Source organism: Ranitomeya imitator, chromosome 3 (genome assembly GCF_032444005.1).
Source record: "Ranitomeya imitator isolate aRanImi1 chromosome 3, aRanImi1.pri, whole genome shotgun sequence".
Lineage (NCBI taxonomy): Eukaryota > Metazoa > Chordata > Amphibia > Anura > Dendrobatidae > Ranitomeya > Ranitomeya imitator.
The window spans coordinates 101,148,860-101,175,370 of NC_091284.1; the positions used below are offsets into that span (position 1 = coordinate 101,148,860).

A 26,511-nucleotide genomic window follows, 5' to 3' on the forward strand; every position below is an offset into this window, starting at 1 on the left:
TCTGTACAAATCCCTAGTTAGACCGCACATGGAGTACTGTGTCCAGTTTTGGGCACCGGTGCTCAGGAAGGATATAATGGAACTAGAGAGAGTACAAAGGAGGGCAACAAAATTAATAAAGGGGATGGGAGAACTACAATACCCAGATAGATTAGCGAAATTAGGATTATTTAGTCTAGAAAAAAGACGACTGAGGGGCGATCTAATAACCATGTATAAGTATATAAGGGGACAATACAAATATCTCGCTGAGGATCTGTTTATACCAAGGAAGGTGACGGGCACAAGGGGGCATTCTTTGCGTCTGGAGGAGAGAAGGTTTTTCCACCAACATAGAAGAGGATTCTTTACTGTTAGGGCAGTGAGAATCTGGAATTGCTTGCCTGAGGAGGTGGTGATGGCGAACTCAGTCGAGGGGTTCAAGAGAGGCCTGGATGTCTTCCTGGAGCAGAACAATATTGTATCATACAATTATTAGGTTCTGTAGAAGGACGTAGATCTGGGTATTTATTATGATGGAATATAGGCTGAACTGGATGGACAAATGTCTTTTTTCGGCCTTACTAACTATGTTACTATGTTACTATGTTACATAAGGGTCAGTACACCACCGATCAGCAAGCTTATGCTTCCCAGGAAGACCTAGAAGTTGGATAAGAACTCTATCTCCAGGCAGTAAAACTTGTTCCCGAACTCTACAGTCGTAGCGAGTCTTATTGCGCTTCCCTGACCGACCAGAGGCCTGCTCTGCCAATCTGTACGCTTTTTCCAAATCTTCTTTTAGCTGGGACACATATTTTAAATATCTTCCCATTAGAATTTTCAAAGGATGTCCCAAAACTAATATCCACTGGTAGCCGAGCTTTTCTTCCAAACATGAGAAAATAGGGCGAGTATCCCGTTGACTCATTTGTGGTGCAATTGTAGGCATGAACCAACTGACTCACATGCCTGCTCCATTGTCCTTTCTTCCTGGGATCCAAAGTGCCTAACATGTTCAGAAGGGTACGGTTGAACCTCTCAGGTTGAGGGTCCCCTTGGGGGTGATACGGGGTGGTTCTGGATTTCTTGATCCCACAGATAGCGCATAGCTCCTTGATTAGTCTACTTTCGAAATCTCTTCCTTGATCGGTATGGATGCGGGCAGGCAGCCCATAATGCACGAAGAACTTTTCCCATAGTGTTTTTGCTACAGTAGTTGCCCTTTGATCTTTGGTGGGGTAGGCTTGGGCATATCGGGTGAAATGGTCAGTGACCACTAACACATTACTGACATTGCTTTCATCAGGCTCGATGGAGAGGAAATCAATGCACACTAGCTCAAGTGAGCCATCACTGGTAATGTTCACAAGGGGGGCTGTTCTCAAAGGCAAGGTTTTTCTCAACACACATCGGGAGCATGATTTGCAGTAGTCTTCAATATCCGCTTCCATCCGAGGCCAGTAAAATCGGTCAGCCACAAGACTCGTGGTCTTTTCGATGCCAAGATGTCCATGGTCATCATGCAGGGACTTCATGACCATCCTCCGGAATCGGGTGGGTAACACCAGCTGTCGGTGGACTCCTTCCTTCTGGCGCTTTGCCTCCCAGTATAGTAGTCCATTTCTTACTACCAGAGACCCTAGCTGCCGCGTCAGCAGGACAGATTCCTCTGTTCGTAATGCATTCTTTTCGGGCCTCCAGCCCATCTTAACCCACCATCGGATCACCCCCACTGATCGATCATCCTGCTGCGCCTTTTGGACTTGATTACGAGTCAGTTGAGGGAGAAAGTCTGGGGTTACATTTGTCACTTGGCAGTACAACAACGGGAGCGCTTCACTGGATACTCCTAGGAATTCAGCACAACCCTGCATAGGGAGAGCATTAGTTTGATGTCTATGGCACAGAGTCTTCAACTCAGGGGCAGGGACCTCTATCCATCCTCCTTCTTCTTCATTTAAGGGTTCCCTAGGCAGGCGAGAGAGTGTGTCTGCATCGATGTTACTGATCCCCGGTCGATATTTTAAGCTGAAATCGTACAAAGAGAGTGCGGCAAGCCACCGGTACCCCGTGGCATCCAGTTTTGCCGTGGTTCTCACGTAGGTTAATGGATTGTTGTCGGTATGAACCACAAAGGGTACCCCATAGAGGTAGTCATGCAGCGTGTCCACTACAGCCCATTTCAAGGCCAGAAACTCCAGTTTGTGGGCTGGGTAGTTTCGTTCACTGGGAGTCAATCCTCGACTAATGTAGTAGACGGGACGCAGACAGCCTTCATGGTCTTGATAAAGAATCCCTCCTAGCCCGTCAAGAGAAGCATCTACATGTAACACATATGGTTTGCTGGGGTCTGCATAGGCCAACACTGGGGTTTGGGTCAAGCATGACTTCAATTTCCTGAATGCCTCATCGCATGCCGGTGTCCATCTATCCCCAAAAAGTTCGTTAACTTTGAAGTAGACCTTCTTTCCTGACCTTGAGGAATGGGCTGTCCTCCCGGAAGGGGGATACCCCTGAGTAAGGGCAGTTAATGGCTTCGCAATCCGAGAGTACTGGGGTACAAATCTTCGGTAGTATCCGCAAAATCCTAAAAAGGACCTAAGCTCCTTCAGTTTGGTGGGTTTTGGCCAGTTTACAACAGCCTCCACTTTGGCGGGGTCGGTGGAAATTCCTTCTCTGCTGACTATGTGCCCCACATATTTCACAGTCGTCTGGCAAATCCGGCACTTATCAAGGGACAACTTCAACCCAGCCTCCTTCAACCGATCCAGCACCTTGAACAACCGCTGGTTGTGTTCTTCCAGAGTCTTCCCAAAAACAATTAGATCATCGAGATAAACCAGGACCTCACGTAAGTGCATGTCCCCCACTACTTTGTCCATACATCTCTGAAAAGTGGCCGGAGCACCTGTCAGTCCTTGAGGCAGTCTCTGAAACTCGAAGAACCCAATGGGGCAGATAAAAGCAGTCTTCTCTTGATCTTCTTTTGACATGGGTATCTGATAGTAGCCACTCCGGAGATCTAACACAGAAAACCATTGGCTCCCTTGCAAGCAATCCAAAGCTTCATCGATTCTGGGCACAGTGTACTGGTCGGGGATCGTACGCTTATTCAAGGTTCGATAATCCACACACATCCGAATAGCTCCATTTTTCTTTCGAGCTATCACAATGGGGGAAGCATAAGGGCTACTAGATTCTATGATGACTCCTGTGTCTAACATACCGCGTAGATGCTGCCTGACATCTTCGATATCTGCTGGAGCCAATCTTCGGGACCTCTCTCGAAAAGGCTTTTGATCCTTCAACCGAATGCGATGCTCCACTCCATGAGCGAGGCCCATGTCCCATTCACCTAGAGAAAAAACTGCACCTCGCATCATCAGGCCATCAATGACCAACCCCCTCTCTTCTCCTTTTAGCTCGCTTCCTTCAAAACAAGGGTCAAAGCTTTCAGGCCGTAGTTCCCTCTTCTCCTCCTCCGTTCTCACATAGGCCTCCAGGCAGACTGGGTGGATGGATAGGGTCTGCGAGTAATTTTCTCCCCCAACTTCCCGACACCACTGAGCTAACGTACGGAAGATGTTGGCATTTGTTCCCACTATGACAGGTGTTTGTCTCTCATCTGCCTCGGCCTCTGGGCAGATTAACGCTATGATGGGTATCTCTTTATCCACTCCAACAACAGTCTCTGAGAATCGTAGCGTCACGGACACGTATCCTCTGTAGGGGTAGCTGTGCTCACTCAGTCCCCACACCACGAGTCCAGACAACGGTTTCAGAGGCACTTTGGATAAATATCTCTTATACCATCCTTCAAAGATGATAGATACTTGAGACCCGCTATCCAGTAATACTGTGCAAGGTTGACCATTGATATATGCGGGGACATGTGGGGATGGTCCCACTAAACCTTCAGGCAGGGTTTTCGATGATGCACTATTAGATGGGGCGGTAGAGTAGGTCCTAGTTGCTGATGGGGGCTCAGTATGGGGTTCTACTGGCCCCCTTTCCCGACTGCCTCTGAGGGTGATGGGGAAGCTGTGAAGAGTTCTTTGAGCTCCACCTCTTTGGACACTGACGAGCTATATGGCCTGGACTCCCACAGACGAAGCACCCTTCTGGTTTCCTACTCTCCACTCTAGCGAGATCTTCTTTCTCTCTTCCTGAAACTAGTGTTTTCTGCTCGGCTACCTCCGCAACACTTTGAAGTCGCTGTATTGTCTTGGCCTGAGCACTTAACAGTTGTGTAATCTGCTCCCCCTGTTTCTCGATGACTTTCAATAGTTCTATGTGTCGGCATTCGGCTTCTGGCTTCAAGGCAACAGTAGTCACCCGAGGGGATGCCTTCTCTCTTGCGGCCAAAATAACCTCCTCCTTCCGAACTTCCTTAAGCAACTCATGAAAAGATCCAGGAATCTTCTCTCTATCACAAGACCTCATCCGCTGGGCAATTGGATCATGAGTGAGAGCTCCTCTGAGTACTTGTTCCAGGCGACACTGATCAACTTCTTGAGGGCTGATGCCACCTTTAGCTACTATTCTATGAACCAGCTTATCTAGTCGGTATAAATAGTCGGACATCTTCTCATCTGGCTGTTGGTAGGTGGTACGGAGTTTAAAGAGTAGATCAGTAGCATCTTCAGGGGATCCAAAAGCATCTTCTAAAGCATTCATATAATCTTGATAAGTTGCCAGAGGCTTGCTTCGCCAAGCAGCCTGCACTACCTCCATAGCAGTACCCTTCAAGCTCTCTACTATTCTCTGCCTCTTTACAGCATCAGTGCACTGCCACTCTTCTAGGCACTGTAAAGTGACATCCCTCCAAGTATCATATCCTTCTTCTCCAGTAGGGGTGGGGAGGGCACCCGAGAAAATTCTTAGACGACGGTAGTTCCCTTCTGGCTGCATCTTGGCAAACTGACTGACTAACTTTTCCATAGCTGTCATAAGCACATCAGCAGGGGCCGCTGTCTCTTCAGGACGGAATCTAGGTGGAGTAGAAGGTGGAGATATACTAGTCTTTCTAGGCTGAGTGGTTGATTCCTGTTGCCGGGTCTCAACTTCGGACTCAGTAGGCCAAGTGATCTGCCATTGTCGACCATACTCTGAAGACACAACTACCATAGAGGGGAAGTATTCTTTCCTCAAGATCTGCCCGGTTGAAATCAGGGCTGTGGGTAACTGTCCCCCCTTTTCCTTCCGGCGATCAACCACTTTAGGGTGGGCAAGTTCAGTGAGTCGGTTAACTATTTCCAGTATCTCTTCATCAGACACATCACAGAGCTCACCACTCACTGCAAAGCTTTGTTTGGCGGGAACATCCATCTCTTCACACCATAAATACACTTCTTGTTCTGTTAAAGTCTCCATAGTAAATACTCCTGTGTTAGTTCTAGATCTCAGCAGTGCCTCCACTGTAACACCCCTTTAGGGCTACCACGGTACACTGGGTGTTATGGGGGGGTCTCACCTCTCCAGGGCGCAGTGCCTCCACCCGAATCTTGATTGGAGTTCTCTCTCTGGGACTGCAGAAGGGCTATTATCTTCTGCCAGGGGCTGATTCGGGAAACCCCTGCCACTCTCAGTACACACTCACAGGGATCAGGAGTAAAACAGTTTAACAGGTTTATTGCTATGCAGCATAAATTAGATGGATTTAAAAGAATAACATGAAATACAAATAACTGTGCTCTGTCAAGGTCATATACACATCTCACTCTAATTCTACTTCAACCCTGCAAGTATAACGTAGTAGGGTTTTTTGTTTGTTTCTTCTAGTTTAACTCAGTCCAAACGTTGGGGCCCAGTTGCCGCGGATGCAGGCGCGCAAATTAAAACAGTTGGTGCACTTAGACGAATATAACTGGCAATAGTCTGAGCTGTAATGTACTCACTGTAAATAACGCTGGTAGGACCACAAGTCTCAGAAAGTCACTCACGGCACGTCTCTAACAGTCGGATGGTTCTCTGGACACCAGCTGGGGGCGGCCGGATTCAGTCCTTTATACGGTGGGAGTGCAGGCAGAAATCTCCAAGTTTTTGATGCAACTTGCTCCAGAGGGTAACACAAAGTCGCACTCTCTCCAGCAACACGAGTATATCCGGGAGGACAGCAACCCTGCAGCATGGGGCCAGGCCAGTCCCCCGTGCTCCGTCTCTCCCAACAAGATACCACGCTCTTTTCTTCCTGTGTATTCTTAGTTTCACTTTCTCCCCAGCTCCTGCCTCCAAGTCCCTCCTCCTCCAATCCAAGCTGTGTCATCTGACTCAAACAAGGATCCCTGGGAATTGTAGTCCAGGGGTCCTTGGGAATTGTAGTCCACTGCAGCTCAGAGGAAAATCTGCTAATGTCTGTAGGTCCTGGTATAACAGCAGCTGCAAAGCTCTTCTTAGTGTCTGTAAATCCCAGTATACCAGTAGCTGCCCTAACAGTTCCCAGTGCAGGTGTTACAGTATCATCCCTTTAGTCTATTGACCAAAGTAGGTTTTCAGCCTATAGATCAGAGGTGAGGAACATTTTTTTTTTTGCCTGGATCCATTTACATATTTCTACCATCATTCGTTGGCTGTAAAAAAAATATCTTTTTGATATTTATTCTGCTGTATTTGGTCTAACAATTAACTCACTCTTAATGTGATGTCAGAGGCATATAAGTCACAGGAGACGATGGGGGCATATATGCATCACAGGAGGGGCTGGGGGCATATACACATCACAGGAGGGGCTGGAGGTATAGATGCATCACAGGAGGGGCTGGGGGTATATATGCATCACAGGAGGGGCTGAGGGTATGTACACATCACAGGAGGGGCTGGGGGCATGTACGCATCACAGGAGACACTGGGGGGCATATATGCATCACAGGAGGGGCTGGGGGTATATACGCATCACAGGAGGGGCTGGGGGTATATACGCATCACAGGAGGGGCTGGGGGTATATACGCATCACAGGAGGGGCTGGAGGTATAGATGCATCACAGGAGGGGCTGGGGGTATATATGCATCACAGGAGGGGCTGAGGGTATGTACACATCACAGGAGGGGCTGGGGGCATGTACACATCACAGGAGGGGCTGAGGGTATGTACACATCACAGGAGGGGCTGGGGGCATGTACGCATCACAGGAGACACTGGGGGGCATATATGCATCACAGGAGGGGCTGGGGGTATATACGCATCACAGGAGGGGCTGGGGGTATATACGCATCACAGGAGGGGCTGGAGGTATAGATGCATCACAGGAGGGGCTGGGGGCATGTACGCATCACAGGAGGGGCTGGGGGGCATATATGCATCACAGGAGGGGCTGGGGGTATATACACATCACAGGAGGGACTGGGGGCATGTACGCATCACAGGAGACACTGGGGGGCATATATGCATCACAGGAGGGGCTGGGGGAATATACACATCACAGGAGGGGCTGGAGGTATAGATGCATCACAGGAGGGGCTGGGGGCATGTACGCATCACAGGAGACATTGGGGGGCATATATGTATCACAGGAGGGGCTGGGGGTATATATGCATCACAGGAGACACTGGGGGTATATATGCGTCACAGGAGGGGCTGGGGTATATACACATCACATGAGGGGCTGGGGGCATGTACGCATCACAGGGGACACTGGGGGGCCATGTACGCATCACAGGGGGGTCTGGGGGGCATATATGCATCACAGGAGGGGCTGGAGGTATATATGCATCACAGCAGGGGCTGGAGGTATATATGCATCACAGGAGGGGCTGGAGGTATATATGCATCACAGGAGGGGCTGGGGGCATGTACGCATACAGTAGACACGGGGACATACACTGCTCAAAAAAATAAAGGGAACACTTAAACAGAGTATAACTCCAAGTAAATCAAACTTCTGTGAAATCAAACTGTCCACTTAGGAAGCAACACAGATTGACAATCAATTTCACATGCTGTTATGCAAATGGAATAGACAGCAGAAGAAAATTATTGGCAATTATCAAGACACACTCAATAAAGGAGTGGTTCTGCAGGTGGGGACCACAGACCACATCTCAGTACCAATGCTTTCTGGCAGATGTTTTTGAATGTTGGTTGTGCTTTCACACTCGTGGTAGCATGAGACGGACTCTACAACCCACACTAGCAGCTCAGGTAGTGCAGCTCATCCAGGATGGCACATCAATGCGAGCTGTGGCAAGAAGGTTTGCCGTATCTGTCAGTGTAGTGGCCAGAGGCTGGAGGTGCTGCCAGGAGACAGGCCAGTATACCAGAAGTGGAGGGGGCCGTAGGAGAGCAACAACCCAACAGCAGGACCGCTAACTCAGCCTTAGTGCAAGGAGGAACAGGAGGAGCCCTGCCAGGGCCCTGCAAAATGACCTCTAACAGGCCACAAATGTGCATGTGTCTGCACAAACGGTTAGAAACCGACTCCATGAGGATGGTCTGAGTGCCTGACGTCCACAAATGGGGGTTGGGCCCACAGCCCAACACCGTGCAGGACGATTGGCATTTGCCACAGAACACCAGGATTGGCAAATTCGCCACTGGCGCCCTGTGCTCTTCACAGATGAAATCAGGTTCACACTGAGCACATGTGACAGATGTGACAGAGTCTGGAGACTCTGTGGAGAGCCATCTGCTGCTTGCAACATCCTTCAGCATGACCGTTTTGTGTTGTGAATTCTGTTTTCGGGCTCCCTCCTGTGGTCATGAATGGTACTTCGGCTGGTTCTGTCCATGGACTTTCTCTGATGCCTGTGGGTGTTTCTGAGTTTCCTTCCACAGGTGACGAGGCTAATTCGTTAGTGGACTGCTCTATTTAACTCCACTTAGATCTTTGCCCCATGCCAGCTGCCAATGTTGTAGCATTGGTCTAGTTCGCTCCTGGATCTTCCTGGTTACCTGTTTCCTCCAGCTGAAGCTAAGTTTCGCTTTGCTTTTTTCTTGTTTGCTATTTTTTCTGTCCAGCATGCTTATGTGAATTTTGCCTTGCTTGCTGGAAGCTCTGGGACGCAGAGGGGCGCCTCCGCTCCGTTAGTCGGTGCGGAAGGTATTTTTCCCTGCACTCTCTGTGTGGCTTTTTTAGGGTTTTGTGCTGACTGCAAAGTGACCTTTCCTATCTTCTGTCTGTTTAGTAAGTCGGGCCTCTCTTTGCTAAATCTATTTCATCTCTGTGTTTGTGATTTCATCTTACTCACAGTCAATATATGTGGGGGGCTGCCTTTTCCTTTGGGGAATTTTCTCTGAGGCAAGATAGGCTTATTTTTCCTATCTCTAGGGCTAGCTAGTTCTGAGGCTGTGACGAGGCGCCTAGGTCATGATAGGAGCGCTCCACAGCTATCTCTAGTGTGCGTGATAGGATTAGGGATTGCGGTCAGCAGAGGTTCCACTTCCCAGAGCTTGTCCTGTATTTATGTGCTATCAGGTCTTTTCTGGTGCTCTAACTACCAGGTCTACTATTTGTCCTGACCACCAGATCATAACAGTACAGCTGGCCAAAAGTATTGATGCATCTCAATAGAGGGATAAGTGAAGCTCTGAGACCATTTTTTTTTTCTTTGCAGCGTGTTCTGTCTCACTTTTCCCCTTTACCTCTGGGTGGTTCAGAACACAGGTGTAGACATGGACATTCAAGGTCTGTCCTCTTGGATGGATAATCTCACTACAAGGGTACAAAACATTCAAGATTTTGTGGTTCAGAATCCGATGTCAGAGCCTAGGATTCCAATTCCTGATTTATTTTTTGGTGATAGATCTAAGTTCTTGAATTTCAAAAATAATTGTAAATTGTTTCTAGCTTTGAAACCTCGCTCCTCAGGTGATCCTGCTCAACAAGTAAGGATCATTATTTCTTTGTTATGTGGTGACCCTCAAGACTGGGCATTTTCCCTTGCGCCAGGAGATCCGGCATTGCGTGATGTGGATGCGTTTTTCCTGGCGCTCGGATTGCTTTATGACGAACCTAATTCAGTGGATCAGGCAGAGAATATCTTGCTGGCTCTGTGTCAGGGTCAGGATGAAGCAGAGATATATTGTCAGAAGTTTAGAAAGTGGTCTGTGCTCACTCAGTGGAATGAATGTGCCCTGGCAGCAATCTTCAGAAAGGGTCTCTCTGAAGCCCTTAAAGATGTCATGGTGGGATTTCCCATGCCTGCTGGTCTGAATGAGTCTATGTCTTTGGCTATTCAGATCGATCGGCGCTTGCGTGAGCGTAAAACTGTGCACCATTTGGCGATACTATCTGAGCATGGGCCTGGGCCTATGCAGTGTGATAGGACTTTGACCAGAGCTGAACGGCAGGAACACAGACGTCGGAATGGGCTGTGTTTTTGCTGTGGTGATTCCACTTATACTATCTCCGATTGTCCTAAGCGCACTAAGCGGTTCGCTAGGTCTGCCACCATTGGTACAGTACAGTCAAAATTTCTATTGTCCGTTACTCTGATTTGTTCTTTGTCTTCCTACTCTGTTATGGCATTTGTGGATTCAGGCGCTGCCCTGAATTTGATGGACTTGGAGTATGCTAGGCGCTGTGGTTTTTTCTTGGAGCCCTTGCAGCATCCTATTCCATTGAGAGGAATTGATGCTACGCCTTTGGCCAAGAATAAGCCTCAGTACTAGACCCAATTGACCATGTGCATGGCTCCTGCACATCAGGAGGATATCCGTTTTTTGGTGTTACATAATCTGCATGATGTGGTCGTTTTAGGGTTACCATGGCTACATGTCCATAATCCAGTATTGGACTGGAAATCTATGTCTGTGTCCAGCTGGGGTTGCCAGGGGGTACATGGTGATGTTCCATTTTTGTCAATTTCGTCTTCTACTCCTTCTGAAGTTCCGGAGTTTTTGTCGGATTATCAGGATGTATTTGATGAGCCCAAAGTCAGTGCCCTACCTCCTCATAGGGATTGCGATTGTGCAATTAATTTGATTCCTGGTAGTAAGTTTCCTAAGGGCCGATTGTTCAATTTATCTGTGCCAGAACACGCCGCTATGCGGAGTTATATAAAGGAATCCTTGGAGAAAGGCCATATTCGCCCATCGTCATCACCGTTGGGAGCAGGGTTCTTTTTTGTGGCCAAGAAGGATGGTTCTTTGAGAACTTGTATTGATTACCGCCTTCTTAATAAAATTACTGTCAAATTTCAGTATCCTTTGCCGTTGCTGTCTGACTTGTTTGCTCGTATTAAAGGGGCTAGTTGGTTTACCAAGATAGACCTTCGAGGGGTGTATAATCTTGTGCGTATTAAACAGGGCGATGAATGGAAAACAGCATTTAATACGCCCAAGGGCCATTTTGAGTACCTGGTGATGCCATTCGGGCTTTCCAATGCTCCATCAGTATTTCAGTCCTTCATACATGACATCTTCCGAGAGTACCTGGATAAATTCCTGATTGTGTATTTGGATGATATTTTGGTCTTTTCGAATGATTGGGAGTCTCATGTAAAGCAGGTCAGAATGGTGTTCCAGGTCCTTCGTGCTAATTCCTTGTTTGTGAAGGGGTCAAAGTGTCTCTTTGGAGTTCAGAAGGTTTCATTTTTGGGGTTCATTTTTTCCCCTTCTACTGTCGAGATGGACCCTGTTAAAGTCCAGGCCATTCATGATTGGACTCAGCCGACATCTGTGAAGAGCCTGCAAAAGTTCCTGGGCTTTGCTAATTTTTATCGTCGCTTCATCGCTAATTTTTCTAGTGTTGCTAAACCGTTTACTGAATTGACCAAGAAGGGTGCTGATGTGGTCAATTGGTCTTCTGCGGCCGTGGATGCTTTTCAGGAATTGAAGCGTCGTTTTTCTTCTGCCCCTGTGTTGTGCCAGCCAGATGTTTCGCTCCCGTTTCAGTTTGAGGTTGATGCCTCTGAGATTGGAGCAGGGGCTGTTTTGTCGCAAAGAAGTTCTGATGGCTCGGGAATGAAGCCATGTGCTTTCTTTTCTAGAAAGTTTTCGCCTGCTGAGCGCAATTATGATGTTGGTAATCGAGAATTATTGGCCATGTAGTGGGCATTCGAGGAGTGGCGTCATTGGCTTGAAGGAGCCAAGCATCGCGTGGTGGTCTTGACAGATCACAAAAATTTGACTTATCTTGAGTCTGCCAAACGGTTGAATCCGAGACAGGCTCGATGGGCGTTATTTTTCTCCCATTTTGATTTTGTGGTTTCGTACCTTCCGGGCTCTAAGAATGTGAAGGCTGATGCCCTGTCAAGGAGTTTTGTGCCTGACTCTCCGGGTGTTTCTGAGCCGGCAGGTATTCTCAAAGAGGGGATAATTTTGTCTGCCATCTCCCCTGATTTGCGGCGGGTGCTGCAAAAATTTCAGGCTGATAGACCTGACCATTGCCCAGCAGAGAAACTGTTTGTCCCTGATAAATGGACTAGCAGATTTATCTCTGAGCTTCATTGTTCGGTGTTGGCTGGGCATCCTGGAATCTTTGGTACCAGAGATTTGGTGGCTAGATCCTTTTGGTGGCCTTCTTTGTCACGGGATGTGCGTTCTTTTGTGCAGTCCTGTGGGACTTGTGCTCGGGCTAAGCCCTGCTGTTCTCGTGCTAGTGGGTTGCTTTTGCCCTTGCCGGTCCCGAAGAGGCCCTGGACGCATATTTCTATGGATTTTATTTCGGATCTCCCCGTCTCTCAAAAGATGTCGGTCATTTGGGTGGTTTGTGATCGCTTTTCTAAGATGGTCCATTTGGTACCCTTGTCTAAATTGCCTTCCTCCTCTGATTTGGTGCCATTGTTTTTCCAGCATGTGGTTCGTTTACATGGCATCCCGGAGAACATCGTATCGGACAGAGGTTCTCAGTTTGTTTCGAGGTTTTGGCGATCCTTTTGTGCTAGGATGGGCATTGATTTGTCTTTTTCCTCGGCTTTCCATCCTCAGACAAATGGCCAAACCGAACGAACTAATCAGACGTTGGAAACATATCTGAGATGCTTTGTTTCTGCTGATCAGGATGATTGGGTGTCCTTTTTGCCATTGGCTGAGTTTGCCTTAATAATCGGGCCAGCTCGGCTACTTTGGTTTCGCCGTTTTTCTGCAATTCTGGTTTCCATCCTCGTTTCTCTTCAGGGCAGGTTGAGTCTTCGGACTGTCCTGGTGTAGATACTGTGGTGAATAGGTTGCAGCAGATTTGGACTCATGTGGTGGACAATTTGACATTGTCCTAGGAGAAGGCTCAACGTTTCGCTAACCGGCGGCGCTGTGTGGGTCCCCGACATCGTGTTGGGGATTTAGTTTGGTTGTCGTCTCGTTACGTTCCTATGAAGGTTTCCTCTCCTAAGTTTAAGCCTCGTTTCATTGGTCCGTATAAAATTTCTGAGGTTATCAATCCTGTGTCATTTCGTTTGGCCCTTCCAGATTCTTTTGCCATCCATAATGTGTTCCATAGGTCGTTATTGCGGAGATACGTGGCGCCTGTGGTTCCATCCGTTGACCCTCCTGCTCCGGTGTTGGTTGAGGGGGAGTTGGAGTATGTGGTGGAGAAGATTTTGCATTCTCGTATTTCGAGACGGAAACTCCAGTACTTGGTCAAGTGGAAGGGTTATGGTCAGGAGGATAATTCCTGGATTTTTGCCTCTGATGTTCATGCGGCCGATCTGGTTCGGGCCTTTCATTTGGCTCATCCTGGTCGGCCTGGGGGCTCTCGTGAGGGTTCGGTGACCCCTCCTCCAGGGGGGGGTACTGTTGTGAATTCTGTTTTCGGGCACCCTCCTGTGGTCATGAATGGTACTTCGGCTGGTTCTGTCCATGGACTTTCTCTGATGCCTGTGGGTGTTTCTGAGTTTCCTTCCACAGGTGACGAGGCTAATTCGTTAGTGGACTGCTCTATTTAACTCCACTTAGATCTTTGCCCCATGCCAGCTGCCAATGTTGTAGCATTGGTCTAGTTCGCTCCTGGATCTTCCTGGTTACCTGTTTCCTCCAGCTGAAGCTAAGTTTCGCTTTGCTTTTTTCTTGTTTGCTATTTTTTCTGTCCAGCATGCTTATGTGAATTTTGCCTTGCTTGCTGGAAGCTCTGGGACGCAGAGGGGCGCCTCCGCTCCGTTAGTCGGTGCGGAAGGTATTTTTCCCTGCACTCTCTGTGTGGCTTTTTTAGGGTTTTGTGCTGACTGCAAAGTGACCTTTCCTATCTTCTGTCTGTTTAGTAAGTCGGGCCTCTCTTTGCTAAATCTATTTCATCTCTGTGTTTGTGATTTCATCTTACTCACAGTCAATATATGTGGGGGGCTGCCTTTTCCTTTGGGGAATTTTCTCTGAGGCAAGATAGGCTTATTTTTCCTATCTCTAGGGCTAGCTAGTTCTGAGGCTGTGACGAGGCGCCTAGGTCATGATAGGAGCGCTCCACAGCTATCTCTAGTGTGCGTGATAGGATTAGGGATTGTGGTCAGCAGAGGTTCCACTTCCCAGAGCTTGTCCTGTATTTATGTGCTATCAGGTCTTTTCTGTTGCTCTAACTACCAGGTCTACTATTCGTCCTGACCACCAGATCATAACAGGTTTGGCAGTGGGTCAGTAATGGTGTTGGGTGGCAATTCTTTGGAGGGCCAAACAGCCCTCCATGTGCTTGCCAGAGGTAGCCTGACTGCCATTATGTACCGAGATGAGATCCTCAGACCCCTTGTTAGACCATATGCTGGTGCAGTTGGCCCTGGGTTCCTCCTAATGTAGGACAATGCCAGACCTCATGTGGCTAGAGTGTGTCAGCAGTTCCTGCAAGATGAAGGCATTGAAGCTATGGACTGGCCCGCCCATTCCCCAGACCTGAATCCAATTGAACACATCTGGGACATCATGTCTCGCACCATCAATCAACGTCACGTTGCACCACAGACTCTCCAGGAGTTGGAGGATGCTTTAGTCCAGGTCTGGGAGGAGATCCCTCATGAGACCATCTGCTGCCTCATCAGGAACATACCCAGACATTGTAGGGAGATCATACAGGCACGTGGAGGCCACACACTACTGAGCATTATTTCCTTGGCTTGAGGCATTTCCACTGAAGTTGGATCAGCCTGTAACTTCATTTTCCACTTTGATTTTGAGCATCATTCCAACTCCAGACCTCCGTGGGATATTAGTTGTGATTTACGTTGATAATATTTAGGTTTTATTGTTCTCTACACATTCCACTATGTAATGAATAAAGATTTACAACTGGAATATTTCATTCAGTGATATCTAGTAACAAAGCAAAAAATCTATATAGAGAGTGTGAGTCATACAGGTGATCCCACTAATAATTGGTCATAACAAAGCAGGACAGCATAGAGGGTGGCAGGACTTTTTATCCCTCCTTTACCAGCACATAGCATCATCTCCTCATACAAGCAAGTCCCCTGATGACTTGAGCTTGGAAGAAACGCGTTGGGACGACAAGATAGGGAGAGTGCAGGGCATGTGTATACAGGGGTAGCTGTGGACTGCCCTTGTAAGGGCAGGAGCTTTGGGGATAGCTTACTGTTAGCCCCATAGGGATTGACATAGGGACTGTCATCTCTTCTCTACCCGGTTGTTCATCTGACAAAGGAACACCCGGCGCTCCTATACCTGCCTGATGGAATTGGTGAGACTGTTCCTTTTATTTTGTTTAAAGGTTATAGTAAGCATCTCTTACAGTACATGCTAAGTAACTGTTTTTTGTCTATATATGCGCCTGAGTATATAGGGATTGTTGCTGTCTCTCATATATCTTGGTACAGCCTCTTTGAACCCTGTCTCAGAAAAAATAGTTCCGAAACTACGGTCGGAAATTTATTTATCCCGTCTTGGGCTCATTTGTCTCTTAAATCCATTATACATCGTTGAGACGTGGCCCCTTCGTTTTATATATTCACTTGGGTGACCTGTTTTTAATGACTTTAGTGTATTAAAAGTTATGTTTTATTTTCCACTTTTTTCAGTGATATCTAGGATGTGGGATTTTAGTGTTCCCTTTATTTTTTTGAGCAGTCTATATGCATCACAGCAGGGGTGGCTGGGGACATATAGACGTCACAGGAGACGCTGGGGGCAAATATGCATCACAGGCGAGGCTGGGGACATAGAGACATTACAGGAGATGCTGGAGCATATTTATATGCATCACAAGAGGGGCTAAGGTCAAATACGCATCACAGGCAAGGCTGGGGACATATAAACATCACAAGACAGGCTGAGGCTACCGCTGCTGTCATCTGTCATCGTCACCGGTGGGTCTGGAGCACAGAGCGCGCTGACTCCAAGATACGTCAGCATCTTCAGTGCACCCGCTGTAGCATTTTGTACTGAACACTGCGTAGGTGTGCTCATAGTCTCTGGAGCAATTAATGGGCCTATGGTCAGCAAAATGCGCTCGCTGGCCCAAGCACTACGGTCCCCAAGAATCTGCCGGGAGCTGGATAAAAGGACCACAAACAGCCCGGGGGCTGGAGGCCCACCACAAGGGATGACTGAATAGCTTTGGATAATAGCTTATAAGAATAGCTATAGCGCTTACCGAATACCTGCATCGGGAACCCAGATACCTTGTGCTCCTGATAATCAGCTGTTCGGCTCCGCAGCTGCATGTGTCATGGCTGTGTGACAGTCACAACACACAGGCTCTCCATGCATGTGTTGTGACTGTCACACAGCTGCGGTGCCGAACAGCTGATTATCGGGGGCGCTCCAGGTATCCGGGTTCCCGATGCAGCTATTCGGGAAGTGCTATAGCTATTCGGATAAGCTATTATCCGAAGCAATTCGCTCATCTCTACTCACCACCCCTGCTAGAGATGTAAACTAGAATATCCCCACTCTCTGACAGCAAACTGATATACAATAGGGAATTGAAACACAAAGAACTCGATTTATTGTTGCATTTGTGCCTGTTTTTTGTTGAGTTTTTGGTGCTTTTAGCCTCTTTCGTTTGTGCAACATTCATCCTTTTATGTGTCCTCCTGTGTTTTGTCTTGTTTTTTTGTGTGTTTTTTAAATTTATTATTATGGGCAGAGATTCGGGTTTCCAGATGTGTTTTGTCTGATTCTTCATTTGCAACTTTAAAAACAAAAATCACGATATCAGTCTCAGATGTACTCCTATGTCCCTCCTTGAGTAATTTTATATGTGCCAGATAATTTGGCTCAATTTTTATGCAATTTTGCGAAATGCGTGACTTTTTGACTATGAGCAAACTTCACGAACTATATGCGCCATTTTTAAGAATTTGGTGCAAAAAAAGGACCGTAAATATTCCATATGAAAACTCTGCAAATGATGAATGAAAGTAATTGAAAAATTTTGTGAGTTTTCTATAATCCGTAAAAAAAAAAAAATGACTTATAGGGGTAATCTCACAAACCACCTATTAAGTTTTGTAACTCCTTTCTATTAAATAACCAATATTTCATGTGTTATAGATTTTAGGTTGTGTTGCTAAAGGATCCCTTGGTCCGGTACTCAAAGTATTAAACTGCACCGAGCAAAAGATCTTTGCCTTAAAGGTGAGACTTCAATTTTCACATTTTCCAAATGTTTTGACACCTAGATGTCCATGGTTGATACACGAACTTATGTTATTCTCAGGTATTACCCAAAGGGGAGATTCTCCGACGCAACACCCTGAAACAATGTAAAGAAGAGGTCAGCATACAGGTACGACTGCTCCTCTGGGTGGAGGGAACTAAGTATAGAATGGGAGATCAAACAATATCCTATTTTAGTATTAAGGTCACATTGCTGAAGTCTGTGACCGCCACTGATTTCTAGAAGAAAAGGCTCTAAATAATGTGGTTGAGAGATTAAAAGGATTATCCAATTAACCCACAGAATAGGAGATAAAAGTTTAATCGATTGGTGTCTAATTTTTAGAACTCCAATTGATACCGAGAATGTGGGTTCTGTGTCCCGCGATTGAATGAAGCAGTAGTGATCATGTGTGATCACCCCTATATCCTTGTTTTTATCTATATTTACTTTGAGAATCTATTCTTCTTTTTGTGTGTGTGTGTGTGTGTGTGTGTGGGGGGGGGGGGGGGGTGGGGGGGAATTAAGCACTACACGGAAAATACAATGGCACAATTTATAGAGAAAAAAACAATACAGCCACATGGAGTAGCCACTTTTAGCAATCCTTTATTTGAAGGGTAACCTGGGGAAAAAAAAATCAATTTTGCAGGTTGCCTCATTTCTTGCACCTCCATTTCTTGGCTACCATTGAAATCAATAGGCTATCCATATAACGCACGGACACAATGGGTTCTCCAGAGCGACAGATACTCTTTGTAGCGACTGTCCGCTTTGGGTGATGCCATAGTGATACCAAAATGTCATAATAGGATTTTCTAAACCCAAGAACACATAATATATTATTTTTTGTATGTATTATGTTGCTGAATATTTCTACTGCATTTCTGTAAGATTCTGTGGTTGACACTTTGTTGCTTTTGCGCTTTGGAGCAGAGATAACAAGTTTGTCTCTTGTACCAGAGGCAGGTAAAGCATCCATTCATCCAGTGTCTTGGAGAGAGCTGGCAGGGACAGCGCCATCTTTTCATCAGTGAGTGCCATATTTGCAGTCTGGGCTATTAGAAAAAAAAAATTACAGTTTAATTTCATAAATCATGTTAATTTTACCCTTTAGAGCGCTGAAGAATTCTGTGTATTTGCATTAGTGCAATTACTAAAGTTTGTGCCCAATGTCGTATATAATACAGCAAAAATTAATTTTATTAAATGAATCAGTAGTAATTAATAATAACATTTCAAATCTATATTCCAACAATGATTTGGGACATGACGTTCTGTCTCTTTGTGACAGTGTGCAACTACTGTAGCTACGGGGACTTGTATTCCTTATGGATGTCTGCCAAGCACATCGATGAAGACACTATAAGGTTATTTGCTGCGGAACTGGTGTCTGTTTTAGGTAAGTTTTATAGTCTGCACATAGGAAGTAGTAAAGGGGGCACAATACTGGTAATTGTCCAGCGCCCGCTAGAAAAAGGATTGATTCCCTTCCTATGCCTTGTAGGAAAAAATGGCATTACACAATGAGGTGGATTTTTATGACGGTGATTGTGCCCCCCAAAATTTTCAAATTACAACACTTTATTGTAGTAAATGCCTGAGCAAAATGTATCAATGTTTCTTCCAATTTATTACACCACTTTACTACTTATGCCAAAACTTTTAAATGTCAGGAAGAACATAAGTGGTGAACCTTTTTAGGCTTGAAAAATGACTTCTGAGTGAATTCTATGTAAAAGTCACAAAAAAGTGTCCTACACTAGACAGGTGATGGGGTCTCTTAAAGTCGTGGAACAAATACATTTATGTTGCAACCATTAGATTCATAAAATGTCACAATTTGCAGAAACATTTTCATTAGTGTGCAATTTTTGACGCACTGATCTTCTGCTCTTTTCTAACACTGGGAAGTGGACTATCATGCTTAGAAAGTTACACTGGTGTAATTTCCGCCAAATATATAATTCAGCTGCGATATTTTCTAAAATATACTACTGGACTTCAAATGAGTTCACCAAAGATTAAGGGCAAATGGTGGCATTTTTTGTCCATGTGAGCCTGAGCCTAAATTTTGACCTCTCACGTTTTTGCTTTGATTGCTGTAACTGTAGAGAGGGAGATCCGGGGTAACCCTCTTCAAGGGTCCATGCACATACTAAAGCCACAGTCACAAATATTATTTTGCAGGACACTGAGCACTTCTAGAAGTAAATATCTATGTAATATGGAATGTGGTGGAATATACACTTGTTTTTCTTACTTTTTTCAGTTTTATTTTACCATTAATCCTGAGAACAAGGGTTCTAAAATCCCCAGTGTGAATGGAACTGGGGTGGTTAATGCTCAAGCACTGTTCTTTTCACTTCTATGTGACAGACGGGGTACTTTGGGACTCATATTCCTGAGATCAGTGAGGAATTGTCGACCCTCCCAGTGTTAAATAGAAAAAAACTTTAATAAATAAAACAAGTGGAGCACTAGGGCAGGGATCAGACGGCCATATTATACCACGATACGCATTCTGTCTACACATCCAAACTCAACAGCTTCAAAAGCATAGGAGAAACACACTTGTTCCGGGCATTGAGGTCCGTATACAGATTGTGAAATATGGGTGTCTGACCCAGGCCTAACATGTACCTGGCCTGCAATGGTCTCTGCTAATTCCTAATATAAGCAGGAATTTACCATCCTAAAGGTGTCTCAGGTCAGTGAAGGTTTACGTGTTCCACTCTGGTGTCCGCAAGAAAATTGAGGCCCGAGGCAATAGTCCATTTTTTACTTCTGCAACTACTAAATTGTGTGCTTTTCTCTACAGCGTATCTTCATGATCTGGGAATCATACACAGAGATGTTAAGGTAAGATTACAAACTATCACCAAAGATTTATTGTCTCCATACTACTTTACTTAATTGTGCTCACATCGAATTTTTTTAGGGGTGGTCCGCAGTCAAACTAAATTTAATTCTAAATCCCTATCTATTTGGTGCCATACTCTAAGCTATTTTCTAATATACCTGAATTAAATATTCCCTACCGTTCCATAACTACACTATCTAACTGCTATTCTATTTCCTATGTGATGACTCTGTCCCTGCTGTGTTCTTCTCCGCGAGCTGTGAACTGTGCGATCTGTTGTCGGCTCACAATAGTAATAATGAGCCGGCAACAGAGCGGTGTCATTATACCAGGCATGCAGGAGACCAGTGAGGTCACTAGTGGCTGTGGCGCTCGTCTGCAATCTGGGTGTTCTAACAACGGCCTTTTTCTGGCTGATTATTACTGATCTGAGCCAACAACAGAGTGCACACTGTCACTATGTAGATCGCACAGTGTGCAGCTCCCAGGGAGGGACACAGCAGGGAATAGCACAGTCCCTGAAATTGGTGTCACTGCTTTGTTTCAGAAAGCCACAGCCTCTGCCCCCTCCTATGATGACTCTTCGTTTTAGTATCTCAGGATGCACTGAGACAATCAATTGAAGCATAATCACACAGAAAATATGGTAAAAAAAAAACCAAAAAAGCAGTAAGTGTAGTTAGGGAACTGTAGGGAAATTTTAATACAGGTATATTATAAAATAGCTTATATTATGGCACTAAATACTGTACATCGGGATTTTAGAATGAAATTTAGTTTAACTTAGGACCACTCTAACTCATATGCAATTTCATTAAAGGGATTTTCCAATCTGGCCAACTCTCTAAATGCAATCTCCACAGCCACCAGTCCATCGCGGCATGCTGTGCCAGGAAACGCTGTGGTTTGTGCTCTAGGGGAAATATTGTGTTACTCCGTGAAGAGGCAACTGTGTAATAAAAGGACTTACTGCAATGGCTGTCCCTCTCGATAATACACTTAGATTCCGAGCTTAATAACAGGACATAGTTAGTCATTAGTGGCGGGTTATCTGGGGTAACAATCCGGCGGACCACAAAAGGGTCAGACACACATGTGGGACATTTTAGGTCACTAATATCAGAACATACAGTACAGACCAAAAGTTTGGACACACCTTCTCATTTAAAGATTTTTCTGTATTTTCATGACTGAAAATTGTAAATTCACACTGAAGTCATCAAAACTATAAATTAACACATGTGGAATTATATACTTAACAAAAAAGTGTGAAACAACTGAAAATATGTCTTATATTCTAGGTTCTTCAAAGTAGCCACCTTTTGCTTTGATGACTGCTTTGCACACTCTTGGCATTCTCTTGATGAGCTTCAAGAGGTAGTCACCGGAAATGGTCTTCCAACAATCTTGAAGAAGTTCCCAGAGATGCTTAGCACTTGTTGGCCCTTTTGCCTTCACTCTGCGGTCCAGCTCACCCCAAACCATCTCGATTGGGTTCAGATCTGGTGACTGTGGAGGCCAGGTCATCTGGCGTAGCACCCCATCACTCTCCTTCTTGGTCAAATAGCCCTTACACAGCCTGGAGGTGTGTTTGGGGGTCATTGTCCTGTTGAAAAATAAATGATGATCCAACTAAACGCAAACCGGATGGAATAGCATACCGCTGCAAGATGCTGTGGTAGCCATGCTGGTTCAGTATGCCTTAAATTTTGAATAAATCCCCAAAAGTGTCACCAGCAAAGCACCCCCACACCATCACACCTCCTCCTCCTCCATGCTTCACGGTGGGAACCAGATATGTAGAGTCCATCCATTCACCTTTTCTGCGTTGCACAAAGACACGGTGGTTGGAACCAAAGATCTCAAATTTGGACTCATCAGACCAAAGCACAGATTTCCACTGGTCTAATGTCCATTCCTTGTGTTCTTTAGCCCAAACAAGTCTCTTCTGCTTGTTACCTGTCCTTAGCAGTGGTTTCCTAGCAGCTATTTTATCATGAAGGCCTGCTGCACAAAGTCTCCTCTTAACAGTTGTTGTAGAGATGTGTCTGCTGCTAGAACTCTGTGTGGCATTGACCTGGTCTCTAATCTGAGCTGCTGTTAACCTGCGATTTCTGAGGCTGGTGACTCGGATAAACTTATCCTCAGAAGCAGAGGTGACTCTTGGTCTTCCTTTCCTGGGGCGGTCCTCATGTGAGCCAGTTTCTTTGTAGCGCTTGATGGTTTTTGTCACTGCACTTGGGGACACTTTCAAAGTTTTCCCAATTTTTCAGACTGACTGACCTTCATTTCTTAAAGTAATGATGGCAACTCATTTTTCTTTACTTAGCTGCTTTTTTCTTGCCATAATACAAATTCTAACAGTCTATTCAGTAGGACTATCAGCTGTGTATCCACCAGACTTCTGCACAACACAACTGGTGGTCCCAACCCCATTTATAAGGCAAGAAATCCCACTTAATAAACCTGACAGGGCACACCTGTGAAGTGAAAACCATTCCCGGTGACTACCTCTTGAAGCTCATCAAGAGAATGCCAAGAGTGTGCAAAACAGTCATCAAAGCAAAAGGTGGCTACTTTGAAGAACCTAGAATATAAGAAATAATCTCAGTTGTTTCACACTTTTTTGTTCAGTATATAATTCCACATGTGATAATTCATAGTTTTGATGCCTTCAGTGTGAATGTACAATTTTCATAGTCATGAAAATACAGAAAAATCTTTAAATGAGAAGGTGTGTCCAAACTTTTGGTCTGTACTGTATATATCTGTCATGTTAAAGTTTTGTATCTTTGAGGTTTCAGATTGCAGTGTAATATTTTGTATGTGTTGGTTCTTCTTATGCATTTTCTAATAACTAACCGGATTCTTTTTCAGATGGAAAACATACTACTAGATGAGAGAGGTAAGTAAAACTAGGTCACATCTAAAACAATTTACTAAATAATGTTTGATTCCTGCTGTTTGTAGCCACAAAATTGTTTTGTTTTTTTAGGACACTTGAAATTGTCAGATTTTGGTCTTTCCAGACACCTTGCTATTGGAGAGCGTGCATGTACTATTTGTGGGACCCTTCATTATATGGGTAAGGAACGAACCGATTAGGTTGGTAAAATTAGTCACCTTAGTTCTTTGTAAACTTGCTTTTACTTTGACCTAAGTGCATCAGGGACAAAACATTGAGTTCTGTGATTACTAATACTGTTCCAAGAAAACAATCAACCACCAAACCCTGAGACCACTGAAATGGCTTATTTGCTCTTTCCAGCATGTTTAAAGACGCAGTACATTAATTTTCCCATTTCTTCAACCCCCATATCATTACCTATCACCATCTGCACTGCTGTTCAGAACTGTTAATCTTCAGGAGTACACCGCCCTCCAACAAGCAGGAAGCTAGGAGGCAGGTGAGCGGCGTGCTACTGAAGATGAAATATGAGAAAACATCTTTAGGGTATGTTCACACGTTCAGGATTTCCATCCTTTTTTTTTCCTGACTGTTTTTTAAAAAACTGCAGCTCTTGGCAGAAAACGCAGGTCCTTTTTTTGGTCCTTTTTTGGTCCGTTTTTGATGCGTTTTTTGATGCGTTTTTTTGATGCAGTTTTCTAGCCAGAGTCTGTGTGTTTTCTAGGAATTTTTTTAGGGTTAAAATGGCTGAAAATACCCTAACCCTACCCCTACCCCTAACCCTACCCCTAACCCTACCCCTAACCCTACCCCTACCCCTAACCCTACCCCTAACCCTACCCCTAACCCTAACCCTACCCCTAACCCTACCCCTAACCCTACCCCTAACCCTAACCCTAACCCTAACCCTACCCCTAACCCTAACCCTAACCCTAACCCTACCCCTAACCCTACCCCTAACCCTAACCCTACCCCTAACCCTACCCCTACCCCTATTCTAACCTTAGTGAAAAAAAAAAAAAAAAATTCTTTATTTTTTTTATTGTCCCTACCTATGGGGGTGACAAAGGGGGGGGGGTGTCATTTACTATTTTTTTATTTTGATCACTGAGATAGGTTATATCTCAGTGATCAAAATGCACTTTGGAACGAATCTGCCGGCCGGCAGATTCGGCGGGCGCACTGCGCATGCGCCCGCCATTTTGCAAGATGGCGGCGCCCAGGGAGAAGACGGCCGGACGGACACCGGGACGCCGGGTGAGTATAAGGGGGGGAGATTAGGGCACGGGGGGGGCATCGGAGCACTGGGGGGGGGCATCGGAGCACTGGGGGGGGCATCGGAGCACGGGGGGGCGGGATCGGAACACGGGGGGGGCAGCCACACTCCGCCCACGCACTTCCGCCCGCTCCCCGCACTTCCTGCTGCAGCGGTTCTGCACATCAAATCGCAGTAAAACCCGCAGATATATTTTTGATCTGCGGGTTTTACTGCGGTTTGGACCTCACAATGGAGGTCTATGGGTGCAGAACCGCTGCGGCTCCGGAAAAAGAATTGACATGCTCCTTCTTTTTTCCGGGAGCTATTCAGCGCGTCTTTTTTTTAACAATTTCCGGACCATGTGCACAGTGTGTCCTGTTTTCCATAGGGTACAGTGTACTGTACCCTGCATGGAAAACAGCTGCGGAACCGCAGCGGCAAAACCGCCGCGGTTCCGCGGTAAAAAACGCACTGTGTGAACATGGCCTTAATATTTAACCATGATTGATAAGTCCCAAACTGCAGATTTAATGCAATAGAATGCTAAAATCTAAAGTATAGATGCTCCTAATCTACTGTACAGGCTAAAATACAAATAAAAGGTCATCAATATATTTATGGTAAGATCTTATGTACATGGATGAATAATGCACCATTTGCAGAGAACTGTAATAAGGCACCTTCAGAGTGTCTGAGATATTTGCTGTATCTCCATAACTCGCTGTTTTCATGTATAGAAATACAGAACAGAGGGTTTTATGTTTAATTTGTAGGAAATTTAACATACAATATATAGTGGCATAATCCATCACATGCTGTATGTATTGTTTCCATAAAAGAATAGCTCACACAGAAGACTTCATGTGCCCTGTACAAGCTTTGTACCTGAGGTCTAATGGTTCTGTATGTTCTCACCTAGCAAAACTGTGGCAAAAGTTTATACAAATGAATATTAATTTCCATTCATCTGATTAAAGGTCTAATGGCGACCATATATTGCTATCAGTTTAAGAGAATAAATAGCTAAAATTGGATTTCAATTTACAGGTGATGTTATATTATGCCGATAACGCGCAACGATTATAGGGCTGATCAGTAACTGTCTAGAAAATCTGAAACCTAAACATTCTCTATAATGTTATACAATGTAAATGATGCAGTGACTGATTTTTGCATTTGCCTTCTTAGCACCTGAGGTTCTTTCTGGGGGTCCTTATAGTCATTCTGCTGATTGGTTTTCCTTTGGAGTCTTATTATTTGCACTCGCATCTGGAGAGGTAAGAAAATTAATCTACAATGAAACAACTTTGCGAATAGTTCTGTTTCAAAATTGTTGATAGTTTTGTGCCCATCACTCTTGTGCAGGTCTATATGTCTCAATGTTAAAGGGGTTACCCACTACTTGGACAATCCCTTCTCAGTTGCTGCATTACCCCTTCTAAAAAAAATACCGCCTATACTCACCTCTGGCGCCAGTGTCGTTCTAGCGGTGTCGGCGCTTGCTCTCACTGGGGCTTGCTTTACGTGAGCCCTGATGTCAATCTGTGTTTTCGTTTTATAGGAAGGAAGTGAGAATGGAGAGGTCGCTGATTGACTGCAGGGCTTGCATGACATAACGTTATGGAAGGCCCAGGAGAGACAGTGCTCTCATCCTTGGAATGGCATCGGCACTGGAAATGAGAATAGGATGTTGTTATTGTATAAGGGAGAATATAGAAGAGGTTGTTTAAGTATAAGTAGTGGAGCCCTTTAACATAATAAAAGCACACCCTGAGTCATCTAATTCTGCATTTATACTGTCATCTGTCCCCTACTTCTTGCTAACCTACTTCTTCTATACCTTTTAGTTTCCTGTTGCCTCCACTATAGACCATATGAGCATGCTGGAGAGGGTTAATGATGCATCATACGACGTTCCTGAGACTGTTAGTCAATCTCTATCACATCTTTTAACAGAGGTACTAATGAATATTAAAAGTCCACCGATAATTGGCCATAGCATAAATTAATAGTGATGTTTGATAACTCATT

The 26,511-nt window shown here is 45.3% G+C and overlaps 1 protein-coding gene across 1 annotated transcript in view; it reads left to right on the plus strand.

The window, feature by feature from the left end:
• The window catches only part of RSKR (ribosomal protein S6 kinase related), a 45,864-nt gene that overhangs the window by 17,617 nt on the left and 1,736 nt on the right, over positions 1 to 26,511 (plus strand). Inside the window, exons 3-11 of the mRNA XM_069761229.1 lie at positions 17,346 to 17,429; positions 17,512 to 17,580; positions 18,415 to 18,484; positions 18,746 to 18,853; positions 20,273 to 20,313; positions 23,192 to 23,219; positions 23,310 to 23,399; positions 25,669 to 25,757; positions 26,328 to 26,438. Of these exons, the coding sequence (XP_069617330.1) occupies positions 17,346 to 17,429; positions 17,512 to 17,580; positions 18,415 to 18,484; positions 18,746 to 18,853; positions 20,273 to 20,313; positions 23,192 to 23,219; positions 23,310 to 23,399; positions 25,669 to 25,757; positions 26,328 to 26,438 (690 nt within the window). The remainder of the gene's footprint in view (positions 1 to 17,345; positions 17,430 to 17,511; positions 17,581 to 18,414; positions 18,485 to 18,745; positions 18,854 to 20,272; positions 20,314 to 23,191; positions 23,220 to 23,309; positions 23,400 to 25,668; positions 25,758 to 26,327; positions 26,439 to 26,511) is intronic.